Source organism: Solanum tuberosum, unplaced genomic scaffold (assembly GCF_000226075.1).
Source record: "Solanum tuberosum cultivar DM 1-3 516 R44 unplaced genomic scaffold, SolTub_3.0 scf00010, whole genome shotgun sequence".
Lineage (NCBI taxonomy): Eukaryota > Viridiplantae > Streptophyta > Magnoliopsida > Solanales > Solanaceae > Solanum > Solanum tuberosum.
The window spans coordinates 3,530,348-3,547,785 of NW_006238936.1; the positions used below are offsets into that span (position 1 = coordinate 3,530,348).

Below are 17,438 nucleotides of genomic sequence, written 5' to 3' on the forward strand. Positions count from 1 at the left end.
TGACGCCGCTCCGCTAAAAGAAATAAAAATCGCTGCCGATTTTCTCAAAAAAATATTTTTTCTTTAAAAAAAATCCTACCCTTGCAGAGAATTTAATAAAAATTAAAAAAAAATTAAAACTGAAGCCAACGATTTTCATAAAAAGCTTTTTAAAAAAATCTTTACCCTTTCAGCTATTTAAATGAAAATTAAAACTGAAAATCGCTGCTTCGGCAGCGATTTTTTCTTTAAAAAACATTTTTTTTTTAAAATGGCTGCCGCCGGAAATTTATGTAATTTAAAACTTGTTCTTTATGTTTTTTTTAATTCCTTAACAAAAAATCGCTGCTATAGCAGCGATTTCACTTTTAATTTTTATTTATTTATAAAAACGCTGCTAAAGCAGCGATTTTAAAGAAATAATGATTATTTTTTATAAAAAAAATCGCTGCCAAATTTAGCGATTTTTATTTCTTTTTATGGAACGACGTCAATTTTTATCAGAAGAAAATCGATCCGTCAGTAGGGATTTTGCCCTTTTGGTTAATTGTTTTTATGTGCCCTTTTTGTTTTTGAAGGAAAAAATGACCCTTTTAGCTTCGGACTCCCTTTTTGTTGATATTTTAATTCATTAGAGTAATAAGGTAACCATATTGTCAAACTAAAAAGGATATAACGTTTTTAAAGAATTTTAAAAAAATGTTAATAATAAAAAAAGGAATTAAAAAAAATGTTAATAATAAAAAAGGATTAAAAAAAATGTTAATATAAAAAAGGAATGATGTGACATCCTATTAGGAGAGAGATAATATTTTTTTTGTGTCTATATTTTGAGGAAAAGAGGTAAAGTTGGATGATATTGTGGTCCTAAAACAAACATAAGTGATATTCTTAGGTAATTTTCCAAACATGGGTGACTATCCAGGGAAATTTCTCTATATCTATGCAAATTCCATTTGTCCAATATTTTTCAGGCACATAACATAAGAATCCATTTGTATTTCTTCATCAAAATGATAATAAAAATAAACAGATTCTCAAATTTTAACTTTTTGTATACATTCATTGAATATAAATAACTTTTTTCTTGTACCCTATTGTACCTAAATATAATAGGATACCCGTTTTTTCTTCATTTATGTAACTTCTAACCGTACCTCCATAACCCCGCCTTCAATTCTTTGACTAAGTGGTTACTACTGTATTTTTTTGAGTAATGCATAACATTGTTTTTAGGAAAAACGGACAAATATACCCTTGAATTATCGTAAATGGTATGCAGATACCCTCCGTCATACTTTTGGGACATTGGTGCCCTTGCCGTCTAAAATCTAGAGCATATATGTCCTTCACTCTAACGGAAGACTAAATATGGACACGTGGTGCAATCTTATCCGTCGATAAATGTCAGATCGGTGGATAAGATTATGACACGTGTATGTCCGTTAGTATAAAGGATATATATAGCTCTAGTTTTTGGACGACATGGGCACCAATGTCCCAAAAGTATGCCGAAGGTTATTTGCATATCATTTACGATAGTTCGGGGCTATATTTATCCTTTTTCCCTTGTTTTTATATATAACAGTAGCTCCAGTTATCGATGATCGCTTATGAATTTAAAGACATGTTGCTATATGATGAAATTGATAGACACACTAATTTTAGGAAGCAATACTAATAGATCTCGATTCGTCTCAATATATGTGAATTGGGTAGGCGAGTAAAGAGCAACATCACATCTCATAAAACCACTTCCTCTGTCCTTAATTACTTGTCCACTTCTCCTTTTTTAATTGTCCCTAATTATTTGTCCATTTTGAAAAATCAAGAAAGGACAAAATATTTTTATCTATTATACCCTCAATTAATATCTTTGAAAAAAGTAGAACTTCTTTAAAATCTTAAGTTTTTAATTCATCCACTTCATAATTAATAGGGGTAAAATAATAAATTCACTATATCGATAATTATTTTCTTAATAGGTGTGTCAATTCAAAAGTAGATCAACAATTAGGGACACACGCAGTACTTACTAACCGATACCTCGAAAGGCATAAATGCGCTGTCCTTTTAGACCAAATATTGCAATTTCGATGGAACAAAATCCAAGCGTGTGGACATTTCACTTATATAATAATTATTACTCATATCACAATTTCAATATAGGTTAGGTTAGTTTGGTAGATCTCTCAATTAAGTTTGTGCAGTAACATTTATAGATTGATAGTTTTGTTCTATACTCCATAAAAAATCATAGATATGCCTAACTTGATAATAGTTTAACGAAGATATTTATCATTTTATGTTCCATTTCCATAGTAAAATAAAATTAAGCGTGTTGGAATAAAAATACAACACATGAATTTGTATAATATATTTCAATGTACCACCAATTTTTTTAAATTTGAGCTATATAATTACTATATCATAAATGATTTTTAGTGATAATTAATTTATGGCATTAGCTGAACGTTGCTAAATATATATTTTTAGAGGCAATTAACACTCTTTGTAAATATCCCTAAAGCTTATAGCGACATTGAATTCAATGACAATTAACTAATGCAGGTAAAAACTTTAGCAATCTTTGTTAATATAATTATTGCCGTTAAAAGCTCTTTTTGTTGTGAATTAAGTATTACTAATTCCGCACTAATTTATGTGGCATCATTTCACCGAAAACGATTTTTAAGAAATAAAAAAAGACTTTATTAGGATTACCAAATTGTCCTTATTAAACACTTTAATGCTTAATTTTAGTTGATTTTTCTTCACAATAAAATGTTTAGTGGAATTCAATAGCAATAAAATGGGGATAGTGTTTACATAAATTTAGACAAAAAATATATAAAACACCGAAAATAGGAAAAATCTTTTTAGCCAGAAAATTTGGCCAGAATGGTAAAATAACATATTTCACACTATTTTATTTTACCTTTTTGAACATTTTTACCCTTTTAACTTTAATACCTTTGAATTAAAAATGAAAAAAAAAGTCAGTTTATTTTAAAATAAAAAAAAGATATTATAGACTTTTTAATTTTCTGGCCATTTAGCATTATCCCCAAAAATATATCAAAAAGCTCTCAATTTTCGAGGCTCTAATTAAAAACTTTGTGGTTAGGTAGGGAGGCACTTGATATTGGTCAATTAGCAAGAAAACAAAAGCCAATTCAAGAAAAATGAGCATGATGGAAAGTTGACAATACTACTAATTTGCTACACCTTAATTATCAATTAAGAATAGTTTTAATTAATTTGTTCACTAAACAGGGTGGACCCCTTAGCATATATTATGTTCACAAAAAGAGAAAAAGGTAGCACTAGACAATAATGGCAAAAGGATTCTTCACCGCAAAGTGTAGAATAATTAATTGCACATCACAAACATACCAAACAATATTACATCCCTAAAGGCTTCGATATCTCATCCAACAATAAAGAGTACTCCTCTAAATATAAATCAAGATAGTTTATAAAGGTAATAGACATTCCTAAAAATACGATTATTTTTTAACGAATCATGTGTCTTAAAATAATTATTAATATTAAAAATTTGCTTAAACATATATTTTGAATTGATCTACGTATGAATGATTTAAATCTAAATTTATCTCACAAAATTACAGACTCGAACACTCACGACTCGCCTTTCTACTCTCTCTATTGACATCTCAGAGTGTCGACTCCTTGCAAGCAATCTCGACAGGAAAAACAACGACAAAAGAAATCGTGTTCCACATTATTCTTTTAATCATCTCCCTTGAGATACAACAATAATGTGATATGGTATAAGTTAGGTATCAAATTTACCTCAAAAATGAAGGTCCATCAGACATGTCTAGACTTTGTGCTAAGAATATATTAATTGATGATTTAATTAGTTTGTTGTACATCAAATTTCCACTTGCTATATTTTTACACACTTTTACTCTCTAAAAGGGATTTTTTTTAGGTGATTAAAACGTTGTTAAGAAAATAGAATTAGCAAACCAAAATTAGTTTTGAATTGGATGAATTTGATTAAATATGACCCATTGCTTAATCATCCAACTTGACCCATCCTATTTGACTCATTAATAAATTAGTTTTGACCTTACAAATTTACTCAAGCACACCCATTTTCATTATATCAAAAATAATTATTAGCGTAAATTAATTAATAATAATAATTTAATTGTCCTTAAAAATGTATTTTTAGTGGCAATTAGCACTCTTTGTTAATGTCCCTAAAGCCTTTAGCGATATTGAATTCAATGATGATTAACTAATGTCGGCAAAGGAGGTAGCCCTCTTTGTTATTATGTATATTTATTGCTGCTCAAAAGTGTTTTTATTGTAGTTATTGTAACACCCTTGGGCCAAAGAAGTAGTACTATAAAATAGGCCAGCATCTTAAGTTATCAAGTTAAGTATTTTGTCCTGGGAAAAAAATATCTCATTATATTAAACCAATTTATAGCAGCATGATATACATTGGGCTTCTATTTTTTGGTCTTCAATAGTTGAAAATGAAAGGACATAACAAAGAAAAACCAGAAAAGGAAAAGCAATATAACTTTGTGAAGCTTATGCCGAAGAGCAAAGTATCTGATTCTCTGAAGAAATATGGAGAGCTAAAATTAATTAATTGGATCGCCTTTGTCAGAAAACTATAGTTATATGCAAATAGCACGATAAAGATGATATATACTTTAAATATATACACAAACTATTAAACCCCTTACTCGTGACATATATATATGACTTAAAATTACTCTTTGTGTTAGGTTGGAATACCTAATATACAACGCATTTCTAAAATTCTTATATAACTTTATTAAAAAAAATTGACTCTGCCACTAAGTCATGTTAATTTCTTTTGCTTGCTTTCGTAATTTATTATAGTTCTTATTTTCCTCACCCTTTACTAATAACTTTTTGATTTGGTACTTTATTAATGTGGATATATTTCTAGAAGCTAAAATATAAATTAAACAGGGATATGCAAAAAAAAGTTTGTCAAAGAAAGGTGTATATACATTAACACATGCAGATAAAAAAACAAATTGTGTTTATGACCCACTTTTCCACTTGCCATGTGACAAATTACATAGTACAAATGTACTGAACTCTATTTATTTTCTATATTTAATTAAAATATAAAAAAGTTAGGATTGTATGAATTGAAAGTAGCATCTGCATATAGTGGACTTGTCTTTTTAACAATCGGATAGAATGTCATTATTTGTCTCTCCACTATATATAATTCCCCACTACTCCTGCGAACGAAATTAGACTCTAATTTACTGGTTCGATTGAATTTAATAGCTTTGATTTAAAGTTTATCTAACGAAAATTTTGACTTCGTTTTTTATCTTATTCTGCACTCAGGATATATATGCTTTGAATAGTCCTTGCCTTGCACATGTCATGAACAAACTTTACTCCAGCAAGTCTACAACGCCTATTGCTCTCAAAGCTGCTTGTTTTATTTCAACACTAATATCCTTTAATATGAACAAGAAAATAAAAGAAAAAATATTTAGAGAATTTGAGTTTGCCCTTTGTTTTTAAGAAAATAAAAGTTCAAAATGACAGAACGTCAAGACAAATTGTGTCATTGAAAACGCACTGAATATTATTTCTGAAAAAATTATGCAAAATAGCAAACATTTAGTCTATATTAGGTATTATAGCTACGTTTAAGAAAATTGTAATTTGCGGCTACGGTTTCTCTAATTTTTGCTATTCGCCTGATTTGTATACGATTTATGAAAAATTCATAATAAATTACCTTGTTTGTATATTGGCAAACGAAATGTAAAAACGGAGATCTGAAAATTTTCTAAATGTATAAATATAGACAAGCGAAATATACAAACCGCAACTTCATAGCAAACAAAACTATAGCTATGAAGCACAATTATCGAAACTATAGTTGTAGAGCCTTATTATGTCTATTATGTTTGCTATTTCTAGAATTTTCTCACTATATCTCTCAAGTTCAACTCTCCCCTAATCTGGGCCATAGCCCAAATCTCTTTAAAAGGCTTTGAGCTTATCGGGCTGGTTCTTGTGCTCAGACTCTTCCCTACTTGGGCCTTAGCCTAAATATCTTTAAAAGGCTTCGAGCTTATCGGGCTGGTTTTTGGCATAAGACTTGGCCAACCTATTTTCGCATCCTAATATTCTACAAAATGTGCCTCGCTGAACATTAATTCGATTGCTAATGGAAAATATTAATGATCAACCGATTTGAAGGAAAACCATGTAATACAAATACAATGATGGGAAAATTACTTATATACACACATTTACTTATCTTAATATCCATTTATCCCTATCTTTTTTTAAAAATTCAAAAATCCCTTAATTCCCCCAATTTATATAATCTTCCGGATACATAAATATTTCACTCCTAATTTCAGCCTACACCCACGTTTCCGACTCCCCATTTCACTCCTCCATTTTATCCTTAAATTCTCTCCACTTCTTAGCAGTTAGAAATTTCAAATTCATTTTGATTTTCAGAAGGTGTCTCTCTCAAGTTTATAAATTAATCTATTTTTGAATTTCAAATCTTTTCTATTTCCAATTAATGATTTCAAATTATTCAAGAGGTAGATTTCTTTCCATCACTTCAATTTTCGATTTCTTTTATTATTATTTTTTAAATAAAAATAAAATTACCTCCTCCCCCTTTCCTCATTGAAATCTTATTGAACCTTTGCAATTTTAGTTAATCATATTCTTTTAATGTTCCTACTATTGAAAAAAGTCCATAAAAAATAGAAGAAAAAAGTTGGATCTGCCATTGCACGGCCATCACTATCAAAGATACAGACTTTTAATGTATCTTGTTTATTTTGAGTCTTAAATTAGTCTTTGTTAGTGTTATCATTGATCTGATACATCACTGCTACAATAACCTTTGTTTTATGCAATGTATAATGTTCAGATTTTTAAGGTATTGATACATAAATCTAATGTTGGTGAATCTTTGATTAGTGTTTATCATGTTCAATATAAATGTACTTGATACATAAACTTTGTGTTATTTATGACACAAAAAAAAAAGCTATTTTGGAACAATTACATGTATAATGTATTTTTTATTTTAAAATATAATATTTCTCAAACAAAATAAGATACATAAATAATAATGTATCATACACTAGTTTTTTAGTTATGATACATAAATTCAAATTTATACTAAATATATCTGATACATAACAATTATCAAACAATAATGTATCGATCTCAAACTTAAAATCTAATGGGCAACACTTTCTTATTTAATGTATCTAGTAAAAATACCACACTTATCAATTTAAATTGAAAGGAACTTCATGATCTCAAACAAAATAAGATACATAAATAATAATGTAGCATACACTAATTTTGTAGTTATGATACGTAAATTCAAATTTATACTAAATATATCTGATACATAACAATTATCAAACAATAATGTATCGATCTCAAACTTAAAATCTAATGGGCAACACTTTCTTATTTAATGTATCTAGTAAAATACAACACTTATCAATTTAAATTGAAATGATCTTCATGATGTATCTTCTCAAATTTTTCGATAATTTTGAATCAAAATTGAAAGAATCTTCAATGAACTATGGAAGTAATTTTGAAACTCAAAATTTTCAACAATTTTGAATCAAAACTGAAAGGATCTTCAATGAACTAGAGAAAAATTTTGAATCTCAAAATTTTCGACAATCATGAATCAAAATCGAAAGGATATTCGATGAACTTGAAGATTCACAAAAGAAATCGTTTTTCCAACAACAATTCCATCACTTTTGTATCCTTCATAACTCGCCTCACTTATCCAAAATTTCAACAAAAGGTTTTATGAAACAAAGAGAACGATGAACAAGAAGAAGAAATTTAATTTTCGAATTTTTTGGTTTGTTACACTATAGGATTTTGAATTCTTGACAATAATTTGGCATGAAATAGCGTAATTTATGGGATCTTAATTTGATTTTCAATTTTGTTTTCCCCCTAAATTAGTGCAACATATGGATACTATGAGATTTTAATTTGATTTTTCAACTTTTTTTCCCCTTAATAAGTGCAACAGAATGATACATAATGTATCAACAATAATATATTCGGATCCTTAATTATGTATCCAAAATGCCTAAAAAATATGGGATTTCTGTAATTACATAAATAATAGAGATAGAAGGTAATTTAGATTTTACACTATGGTATTTATGTAAGTTATACTTGGACAACAATGTTATGAGGTACAAAAGTATAAGTACCAAATGGTTAGTCAGCATATCATCTTGGCATTTTCTTATAACCTTCATGGGCTCTCATTTCTTGCTTTTCTTATTGGGTTTGGCAATCACTATCACATAAATTTACCTTCATTTATAAGAATGGATGAACAAAAATTATTACAAGAACACACATACTATAAATTTAAACATGGATCAAATTTATGCATGCGTTACTATAAATTTTCTTTATTTTCACAAGGTGTCTAGGAGTCTATATTGCAGCCCCACAAAATTTGGATCCGAGACCTCTGGTTAAGGTGAAACAGTCCACACCACAACCCATGTTAATATGGTTACTATACTTGAGTGAAGAGTAATTAACAAGTAAAATAGAAGATTTATATCAAAATTATTTCTCCTTAGAAGTTTATAGTCGATTAGTCTCTCCTCGGCTCTATTATATCGAAATTCTTAAAATGGTTAAGAAAACCTGAACATTTAGAATCCAGCTGAATTCATTTATTTTTCTTCTTCTATTTTCTCTTTGTTCAATGCATTGTCAAACAAACATACTCCTTCCATCTCTATTAGATACATTTTCATGAATTAAATTATTATATAACTTACGAGAATTTAACTTCATCTAAGTATTTAGATTTTTAATATCTTATGTGATAATATTCTATACAAAATTTCTTTTAAACACTCACTTAACATTGTTGGTAGTCAAAATATAAGTAAAACTAAAACAAATTTATATCACCAAATTGGTTCCATGGTCTAGCGGTTAGGACATTGGACTCTGAATCCAGTAACCCGAGTTCAAGTCTCGGTGGAACCTATCATTTTTTTTTATATATTTTCTAATCCCAAATTCACTAAAAATAAAAGGTTTACTAGCTCCATTAATATTTTTTCGATAAAATTAACCATACATATAGTTCGAAGAAATCAATCATAGTAAGTCTATGCACAAAAATAATTGATACATAATGAGTTTCCACCTATCCAACATATAGATGCATCTCATCATAATTACAGAGTCTCGCGATCAAACCAAAATAAAAAGCCCTCTCTAATTTATTTATTATTTCTGTTAGTTCTCAAGACACTCCCTGTTAGAATATTTGATTTTCATGTTTATTGATGCAAATTTCGTCAATATGAGTTTTTCTCAAAACTTAATCGAATTTTAACTTTTGAAAAAAGAAAACTAATCAATTGTAAAAATAAATAAAATATAATAATTTATAATAGTTCTTATCTATGACGTATAATAGATTCTCAAAGGAAAAGTACCACTTAAAGGAAACATGATTGATATCCACTCAAATGCGCGTTGATTTCGGCTATAATAATCAACTAGAAAATCATTATCAATAAGACTTATTTGTGTAGTGTATAATTCTTTGCTCTTTTAATTTTTATGTAAAGCCAAAAAATTATATTAATTACTTGCATTTACTCCTTGTATAAGTTGATAGAATGGTTGATTTATTCTTACTTTTCATTTGAGACACTTCTTTTAAGGAGAAGATGAGATTGCGCCTTCCTTAATCAGTAATTTTTTGTTCGAATTTCAAGTATAGATAAATTTTTAGTAGTGAAAGTTTTCCTCTGAATCGGGTCTTACACGGCTCAAATTCGAATTAGTTAGACTCTAATATTTTTTTTGTTGGGAAACTTACATAAATATACTACATTAAAAAAATATTTACCCTTTATAGAAATAATATTTTTTTTCACTTGATCACTTTTAATACATTTCTAATATAATTTTAATACATATTACAAAGAACAATTTATTATTCACTTATAATACAAGTTTTATTGATGGATAATACATTTATCATACATTTTAATATACTTATAATATAATGTGTCAATTTCTTTCAAACAAGCCTAATATATTTTTTAAAAAAGACAGTTATAATACATATATATTGCATACATGATTCACTTTTAATTCATATTGTAGATTTAACATAGTATTACCATGCATTGCTATAAATGGTAATAAATAAAAAAATATCGCTAAAATCAATAATTATTTATTAAAAGGTACACATCCAAATAATTTTTCCTTTTTTAAAAAAAAAATCCAAAATCTAATTGACATTTTCCTTCTCTCAGTGTTTTATTTGTGATAGAATACTCTCTATAAATTATAATATTAGTTATTCATTTAGACTAGTTTAAATTAAATGAACTAAAAGTAATTGGGTCTTTTTCTTGACTTGTCTGCCTACCTATTTGACAAAAACAATTCATTTTCCTAATTCATTCTCATCCAAACAACAAATAAAACGTTTTGTTTTCTGTTCAAAATAATAACACGTTAATGATAATTTCTTTGAATATAAGTCTTGTAGAAATTGTATTGTATTGGAATCACCACCGTGATTATAATGGTATAATAAGTTACTATAAGTTAAGGTACCAAATTACATGTGGCAGGACGTGATTTTTTCTAATAGTATTCTACCGCTATTAATGAAAATTTTGATTCTGTTATTGATAAAAAAAATTTTTTTTTAAATGATGCATAGTGAAAACATTCTTTATTTTCTTTTTATTTCTTTGTTTAAACGCGTGTGTCTATACAATATGTGAACAATTTTCTATGCTTACCTATCCATCCTCATCCATAGCCATTGGCTCCTCTTTAGTTTCTTGCCCTACCTAAAAGTATTGTTCATCTTTATCCGTATGATATTGATTTGATATATCTTTTAATGGATAATAAATAAACTGATAAGCTATGTATATCATTTTTAAACATAATAAATTTAATGTTTTGATTTATTTTTTTATAGTTAATAATAAAAATAAATTAGTATTTAAGTAATAAAATATGAATATATATTTTAATATAGTGGATGAAGAAAGTAGTATCTGGCTAATAATACACTTTTTATTAGAGAGAAAATATTTGCTTACAAAATTTGTTTTTTTCCCCAACAAAATAGATTGATTCCTAGAATTTTAAGTGCTAAAAAGAAACTGCTGTTTTTACTAGTTTATTCTTAGTTAAACAGTATCTAATATCCCATTACAACTTATTTGTCTTGAATTCGATATACAGTTATTTAAAATTATTTACTTATCATTTTAGAAATTTAAGATAAAATTGATTATGTTTTCATTACTTGTACTAGTAACTGTTCACTACAAACACCTTAAAGATAACACATAAAAGAGTAAATATGAGTATTTTAAAATATAAATTAGAGTAGAATAGTTTAATTTTTTTTTAAAGTCTTTATAATTAATTATTTCTTAAGTGATAGATAAAAGAGAATCACACCAAATCGCTTGAGACGGTGGGAGTTTTTTAGTTTCCTTTAACACAACAAATAGTTTCTTGTTCAAATAAAAATCTACCTATCTAATTAAATAAGGTTAAAATATTTATTTTTGAAATAATATATTTTTTTTATTACTTGAAACACCACTAATTTTAAATGAAAATAAGAAGGCAAAAACACCACCTAATATGAACATGATGGGTAGTGAATTGACATGTTTTTCAAATAAAACTGTGACTTAAAGGAGCTTTAAAATAGTCCACACGCATTTGACACCAACTTGTTGCTGGTAACTGTTGTACTTCACAGTACTATAACTTCCTCTACAAGAATGTTCTCATCATTAGTTCCAACCTCTTTTTTTTATCAGCCAAGTTCATGTCTCTCTCCTTTAGATAGATAATGGTGATTGTCGATAGTGATTGATGATTAGTATGGTAATAATAATTAGCCGAGAAGATTGTAAATAATGGTTAATGAAGATGATAACGTCCAACTAAGGAGATTTAAGAAAGATATAGCAAAACTAAATAAAGAGTAGTACTCCATATAGGTAACACTAGTAATAATGGTGGTGATTATCGATACATGAATGATTATTATGGGAGTAATCTGAAAATTATAAATGGTGATTAATATTGATGGTAAGTGGTAAATGTAATTAGCTGAGGATGATCGTACTGATGAAAATGGATGGATTGTGATAAAACACCAATTTTGCGAATGAATTACATCTTAGTAATATTTTAAATTTATAAATCGAGATCTAAATGATTACGATTAAACATAATAAAAAAAAAAGAGAAGGCAATTACATAGCTCTCAATATACATTTTCCCATAAACGGCTCTACCACCACACAAGAGATCAAGAAGATGTTTGTGAAAAAGCATGTCACAACACTGAAACTTTTAAGACAGCTTTGAATGATTTCTGCATCAGCTCGTACCTTAATATTCTCAAACAGGATCTTACATCTTTTTTTGGTGTGTGTGTTTGTTTTTTTCCTTTTTCCTATTACAAATTCTTTGTTTACTAAATTGCTCATCTTTTTGGAACTTTACTATATGTTGCTTTCTGAAAAATATGTTTACAGATACCTCAACAACCTTCGTGGCCAAAAGCACTAAAGAAAAAAAAATCCATCTTTATCTTCTTCTTCTTTTTTCTGTAGTGGCGTAGCGAAAAATCTGACTAAGAGTGTTAAAACTTTTCAAGTAAATGTAAGTTGTTTGACAACAAATAGTAGCAACTAAAGTTAAGAAAAAAAATTGAACTATATGCCTAACACTGTATAAAATTAAGTAGCAAGATCCAAATTTTGTTAGAAAAAGCAAGTAGAGAGGAAAAAAAGAAAAGAAAAAGAGTAGTACTATTATTAATGATGAACATGTACTAATTTGTTGGTGTCATATCTATAGGCCCACTGCACTGCAGTTAAAAGGTAGAGAGGCAACCCCATATTCAAAACGTTGTGGTCACTTTCTTCTCTTTGAAAATTCTTTTTTCCCACTTTGCCACGACTACCAACACTATCCCTCACATGTTTTTGTCATGATCAATAAATAACAACAATTACTCTACAACAAACATATAATAACCACACTTAACTCTATCCAACTAAAGGAGAAAATTCTTCCAACTGCTACCTTTTACACTACAATTATATTTTTCCAGTACAATTCTTCAACTAACAAAGTTACTACTATATCATTTTCATGCATGTATCATCAACTGGCCACATAGTACTAAGATCAATAAACCCCAAAACGATAAACTAGGATTCTCAAGAAGGAAGGGGAAAACATAGATTACATCAAGAATTCTAATAAATTTAGTTACTATATAGTACCTTCTTTCGCGCATCTTGGATCTTCGATGATATAAATGATGAACAGTATGCTAATGGTAGTTAAGCTTGCAATTAATTAATTAATCTTAGCCTTGATTATGATAGAAAATGTGTACTACTATAGACAGTCACGGAAAATTTGCTACTACTTTGTCAATAGATAGTTATTTTCCACCTATCTTGAACTGATGTATACGAAATTTTCTGCAGAAAAGAAAATAAAAACTACGATATGGATTCTTCACTACATTTATATCCCTAACAACTGGAGTATATATATATATATATATATATATAAAACATGATACTGCTATTGCCCTACCGGTGAAAGTTGCCTTAACGAGTTTGATTCACTGGAAAATGCAGCCAGCAACTTTTCCTTAGTCAGCTGTTCAGATCCACTAGACTTGAGGACAAATGTGTGATACACAGTACCATTCCCCGCGGAAAGTTTTGATTCAACAACGTTGATTTGCGCCTCTTTGAATATTTGGATGACTCGAGATAGTGGATGGGTTTCCATTGAGCAGCTCACCCTTACAATGACTTCATCATTGGCAGCTTCTATGTTGATGTTGGGTCCTCGGATTTGAATCTCTGAACTCGGGCTGTCTTCTGAAGCGATTGCATCCCTTGAAGTGTTTTCCCTCTCAGATTCCATATCTCTAAGTTTTTTCTGCAGCTCAGTTATGTAAGCAATGGCATCCCCTAAGAGGGAAGCTTTGTCCATCTTGGAGATATTCGGAACAACAGCTCGTAAGGCATAGAACCGCTGGTTCAATTTTTCCCTCCGCTGCCTCTCTGCCTCTACATGATTGAGAGGCTCTTCCCTTCCGTTGGCTGGCTTTCTTCCACGTTTTCGAGGCCTCTTTTCATCCACTGGGCCTCCACGGTCTTCCTTGCACGAAACTTCAACATCTGAATGTTCAGACTCAACAGTGTGTGCTGGCGAAACAATGGGTCTCGAGGTTGCTCCGGTGAAATCAATTTGCATTCTAGCAGCTGGCTTTTGATGTTGAAAGTTGTTCAAGCGGAATTCTTCCCTTCCACCATTGATTAGGTTGTGTCCTGGGGTTGGAGGACCATAGAGCTCCACAGGTTTTCCCGGCTTCACATTACTGAATTGAGCCCAAGAAGCAGGATTTAAACCATTCCGTGCGTTCACAAATGGCATTCTGTTACCATTTTCCCATGGCCTCTCCTCCGCTTTCCTAACAGCAAGTTTTTCCCTAAAGTGAGTGCCCGAATTCAAATCATGCCCAAATAGCTTAGGATTTCCGTCTGTTCGTTCAGTAACAGCGCCTGAGTTGGAAAGGCGGGGATTGTTTCCCTCTTTTTTCTCAGGTACAACTGCTATACCTGCTGCTTGCTTATCCCTAACAAGTGACAAAAACGACGAGAAGCAAGATTTTATATTCTGTAATAGCTCCAAACTTTCCGGAATTGATCTCACTGACCCCAATTCCACAACTCCTACATCAGTTGGAATCAAAACAATAGTTTGCATACCAGCAGACTTAGCTAAGAAAGATCTAGCACAATACTCTAGATTAGATGTCAATGCATCTGATAACCACAAATGCTTACCTGATCCAAAACACTTCCCCGGACCTCCCTCTCCTCGAGGGAACGAAAAATACATCGAGGCAAGGAAGAACATTTCAGTATCAGTAACTCTATCTAATCCAAAAGCATAGTTATCTTCATCTGTTCCACCAAATAACATATGCAACTTTTGAAGTACCCTCTTCCTCATCCTTTGTTGACCCTCATCGTCGAGGCGTAGATTGAAAATCCTTTTAACTTCACGCTCCTCTCCTTCCTTAGGCTCTCTGCAACACCCATCCCCCCACCCTAGAACCAATTCCCCTGACTTAGACCGCGAAATTTGCCAAAAGATGGCATAATTCCAGCTAAAGTTAGCGGCGTTTGGGCATTCCACGAGATCTGAAAGCTTATTCTGCAAATTCTGATCATTCCCTATTGCCATTAAAGAACATTCTGCTGAAACAGAGCCAGACATCAAATATTCAAAAGCTTCCTTTCCTAAAACAGCCGCCACCGTAGCTTTATCCTCACCACTCCACAACATATTCCCAGTAACCATATCTATCTACCTAGTAATAAAATCCCTTCAACTACAAAACACCCAAAAAAAAAAAAAAGATTCCAAATTTTATATTCCTAAGATGAAACAAGAACTAAAAAGACAATTCTTTTTCTTTTTTTTTCTCCAAAGCTTCAACCTTTAACACATTTTACAACACCAATTAACCAATCTAAAATAAACCCATCTTAACTTGATTCAAAACAATTGATCTTCTTCTTTTTATTGAACTCCCAATCGTCCATACCTCAAATTTCAGATCTCAAAAGCTTGAAAATCTAAAGGGTATCAGTAACTATAAGAAAATACCCAGAAAAGATACAACTTTGACATAAAAATGCACATATATGGACAAAAAAAGAAACAAAGATTGGTTAAAAGCAGCAAAAAAAATACACACCAGTAACTCTGCACTGCAGTTGCAGTTAAGAAACAGAAACAAACAAAACTTTTGAGCTCTGAAACAAAACTGATGTTTTCAATTGGGAGAATTATTATAGTTTTTCCTCAATAAAGAGAGATTTGTGGTTTTCTCAGGAAAAAAAAATGAAAGATGATGTTTTCTCTATTTTGTTGCAAAGTAAAAGAGAGAGAAGTTAAGGGGAGGCAAAGTTTTTGGGTTTGTTCTAAATCCCAACTGTATGTATGTGATGGAGTTTAAATGTTTAAAAATAGTTAACCATGGTTGGGTTAAATACGAACATGTTTTTTCGTGATTGGGGAACAGTCGCCATTGAGTACTTTTATTTACGGTTTTCTTCTTTGTTGGAAAAATCTTTTTGCCCGAAAATTTAGTCAGAATTTGATCAGAATGATATTTTAGTTATGTTATTTTATCTTTTTAACTTTAACACATTTTAAGTAAAAAATGAAAAAAAGATCAGTTTATTTTAAAATAAAATATTATAATTTTTAAATTTTCTGCTCAAATTTTTTGGCCATTTAACACTTCCCTTATTTATTTTTAATTTTTGTAAATGGAAATTTAACTTTAACACGTGGTTAAGAAAGGATGAAAAAACATGTGCACTCTTTAAATAGCACCTATCTAGATTTTTGTGCGTTTGGTTGAGAGTTTTTTTCCTTTTAGGTTGGTCAAATTTTTTTTATGTATAAAATACTTCTTCCGTTCATTTTTATTTTATTGCCGGTTGATTTAGCACAGTTATTAATTATTGATATAGGTTACACTATACCCTATTAAATGATGTTTAGTATTAAGTTTTGAAAAATAATTTGATAATAAATATTTAATATTGAGGTTAAAACATGAAAAAATAATTTATTTATTTTTAGATATGTCAAAAGTGACCAGTATTTAAATGAAAATATATTTTAAGAATAAGTGACAAATAAAAGAGAATTGAGATTGTAAATTTTCTTTAGGAAAATAGAGTAATTTTTTTTAAAGTATGAGAAAAAGTGAGGGAAAATAATCGTGTCCTACCCTCTTTGATCCGTGATGCAGAATTAGAATTTTCATTCAGATAGTTCATAGATATGTAGAAATATGTATTAAAAAATGTACATATATATAATTTTAATTTTATATATCCATGAGTAATTTTATGACCTGTCTTTATCAAACTTCATATTCACCATTACCCTCGTAACCTCTATCCTACCACCAGGGGCGGAGCTCCGCCCCTAGTGTCTTGAGGGTGTCCAATTGTCGGAAAATTATACCGTACATCTAAGTAAAATCCTGTTCAAAATGGTTAAATTTAATACTTTGGACATCCTTGTCATAATAAGCTACTGTGGCTTAGCGGTTGGAGGCTCTCTTATAGAGATTTGACGCGTAGGTTCGAATCCCTACAACAACTTATCTTTTATAGTCATTTTTTAAAGAGCTCATATTTCATTATTCCTTTAGTTGTCTAAGGTAATAGTTAGTAAATTTCTTATAAATCTATAATTAAAAAAATCTAATAAAGCTTGTTGAATTTTCAATG

At 29.7% G+C, this 17,438-nt stretch overlaps 1 protein-coding gene and 1 non-coding gene across 2 annotated transcripts; one reads left to right on the forward strand and one right to left on the reverse strand.

Annotated features, from left to right (window-relative positions):
- Window positions 1–8,985: 8,985 nt before the first annotated feature.
- On the forward strand, window positions 8,986–9,057 carry TRNAQ-CUG (transfer RNA glutamine (anticodon CUG)). Its single transcript has one exon. It is a non-coding gene; the product is annotated as a tRNA-Gln (tRNA).
- A 4,391-nt stretch (window positions 9,058–13,448) lies between these two features.
- LOC102585423 (transcription factor bHLH13-like) lies at window positions 13,449–16,125 on the reverse strand. The gene has a single exon (XM_006339659.2). It carries the CDS (start codon window positions 15,481–15,483, stop codon window positions 13,687–13,689), a length of 1,797 nt encoding a protein of 598 aa, XP_006339721.1. The 5' UTR covers window positions 15,484–16,125; the 3' UTR covers window positions 13,449–13,686.
- Between the last annotated feature and the right edge of the window lie 1,313 nt (window positions 16,126–17,438).

What these genes read in the sequence shown, in the direction of transcription:
- LOC102585423 (XM_006339659.2), bottom strand. Translation starts at nt 15,483, where the DNA reads ATGGTTACTGGGAATATGTTGTGGAGTGGTGAGGATAAAGCTACGGTG.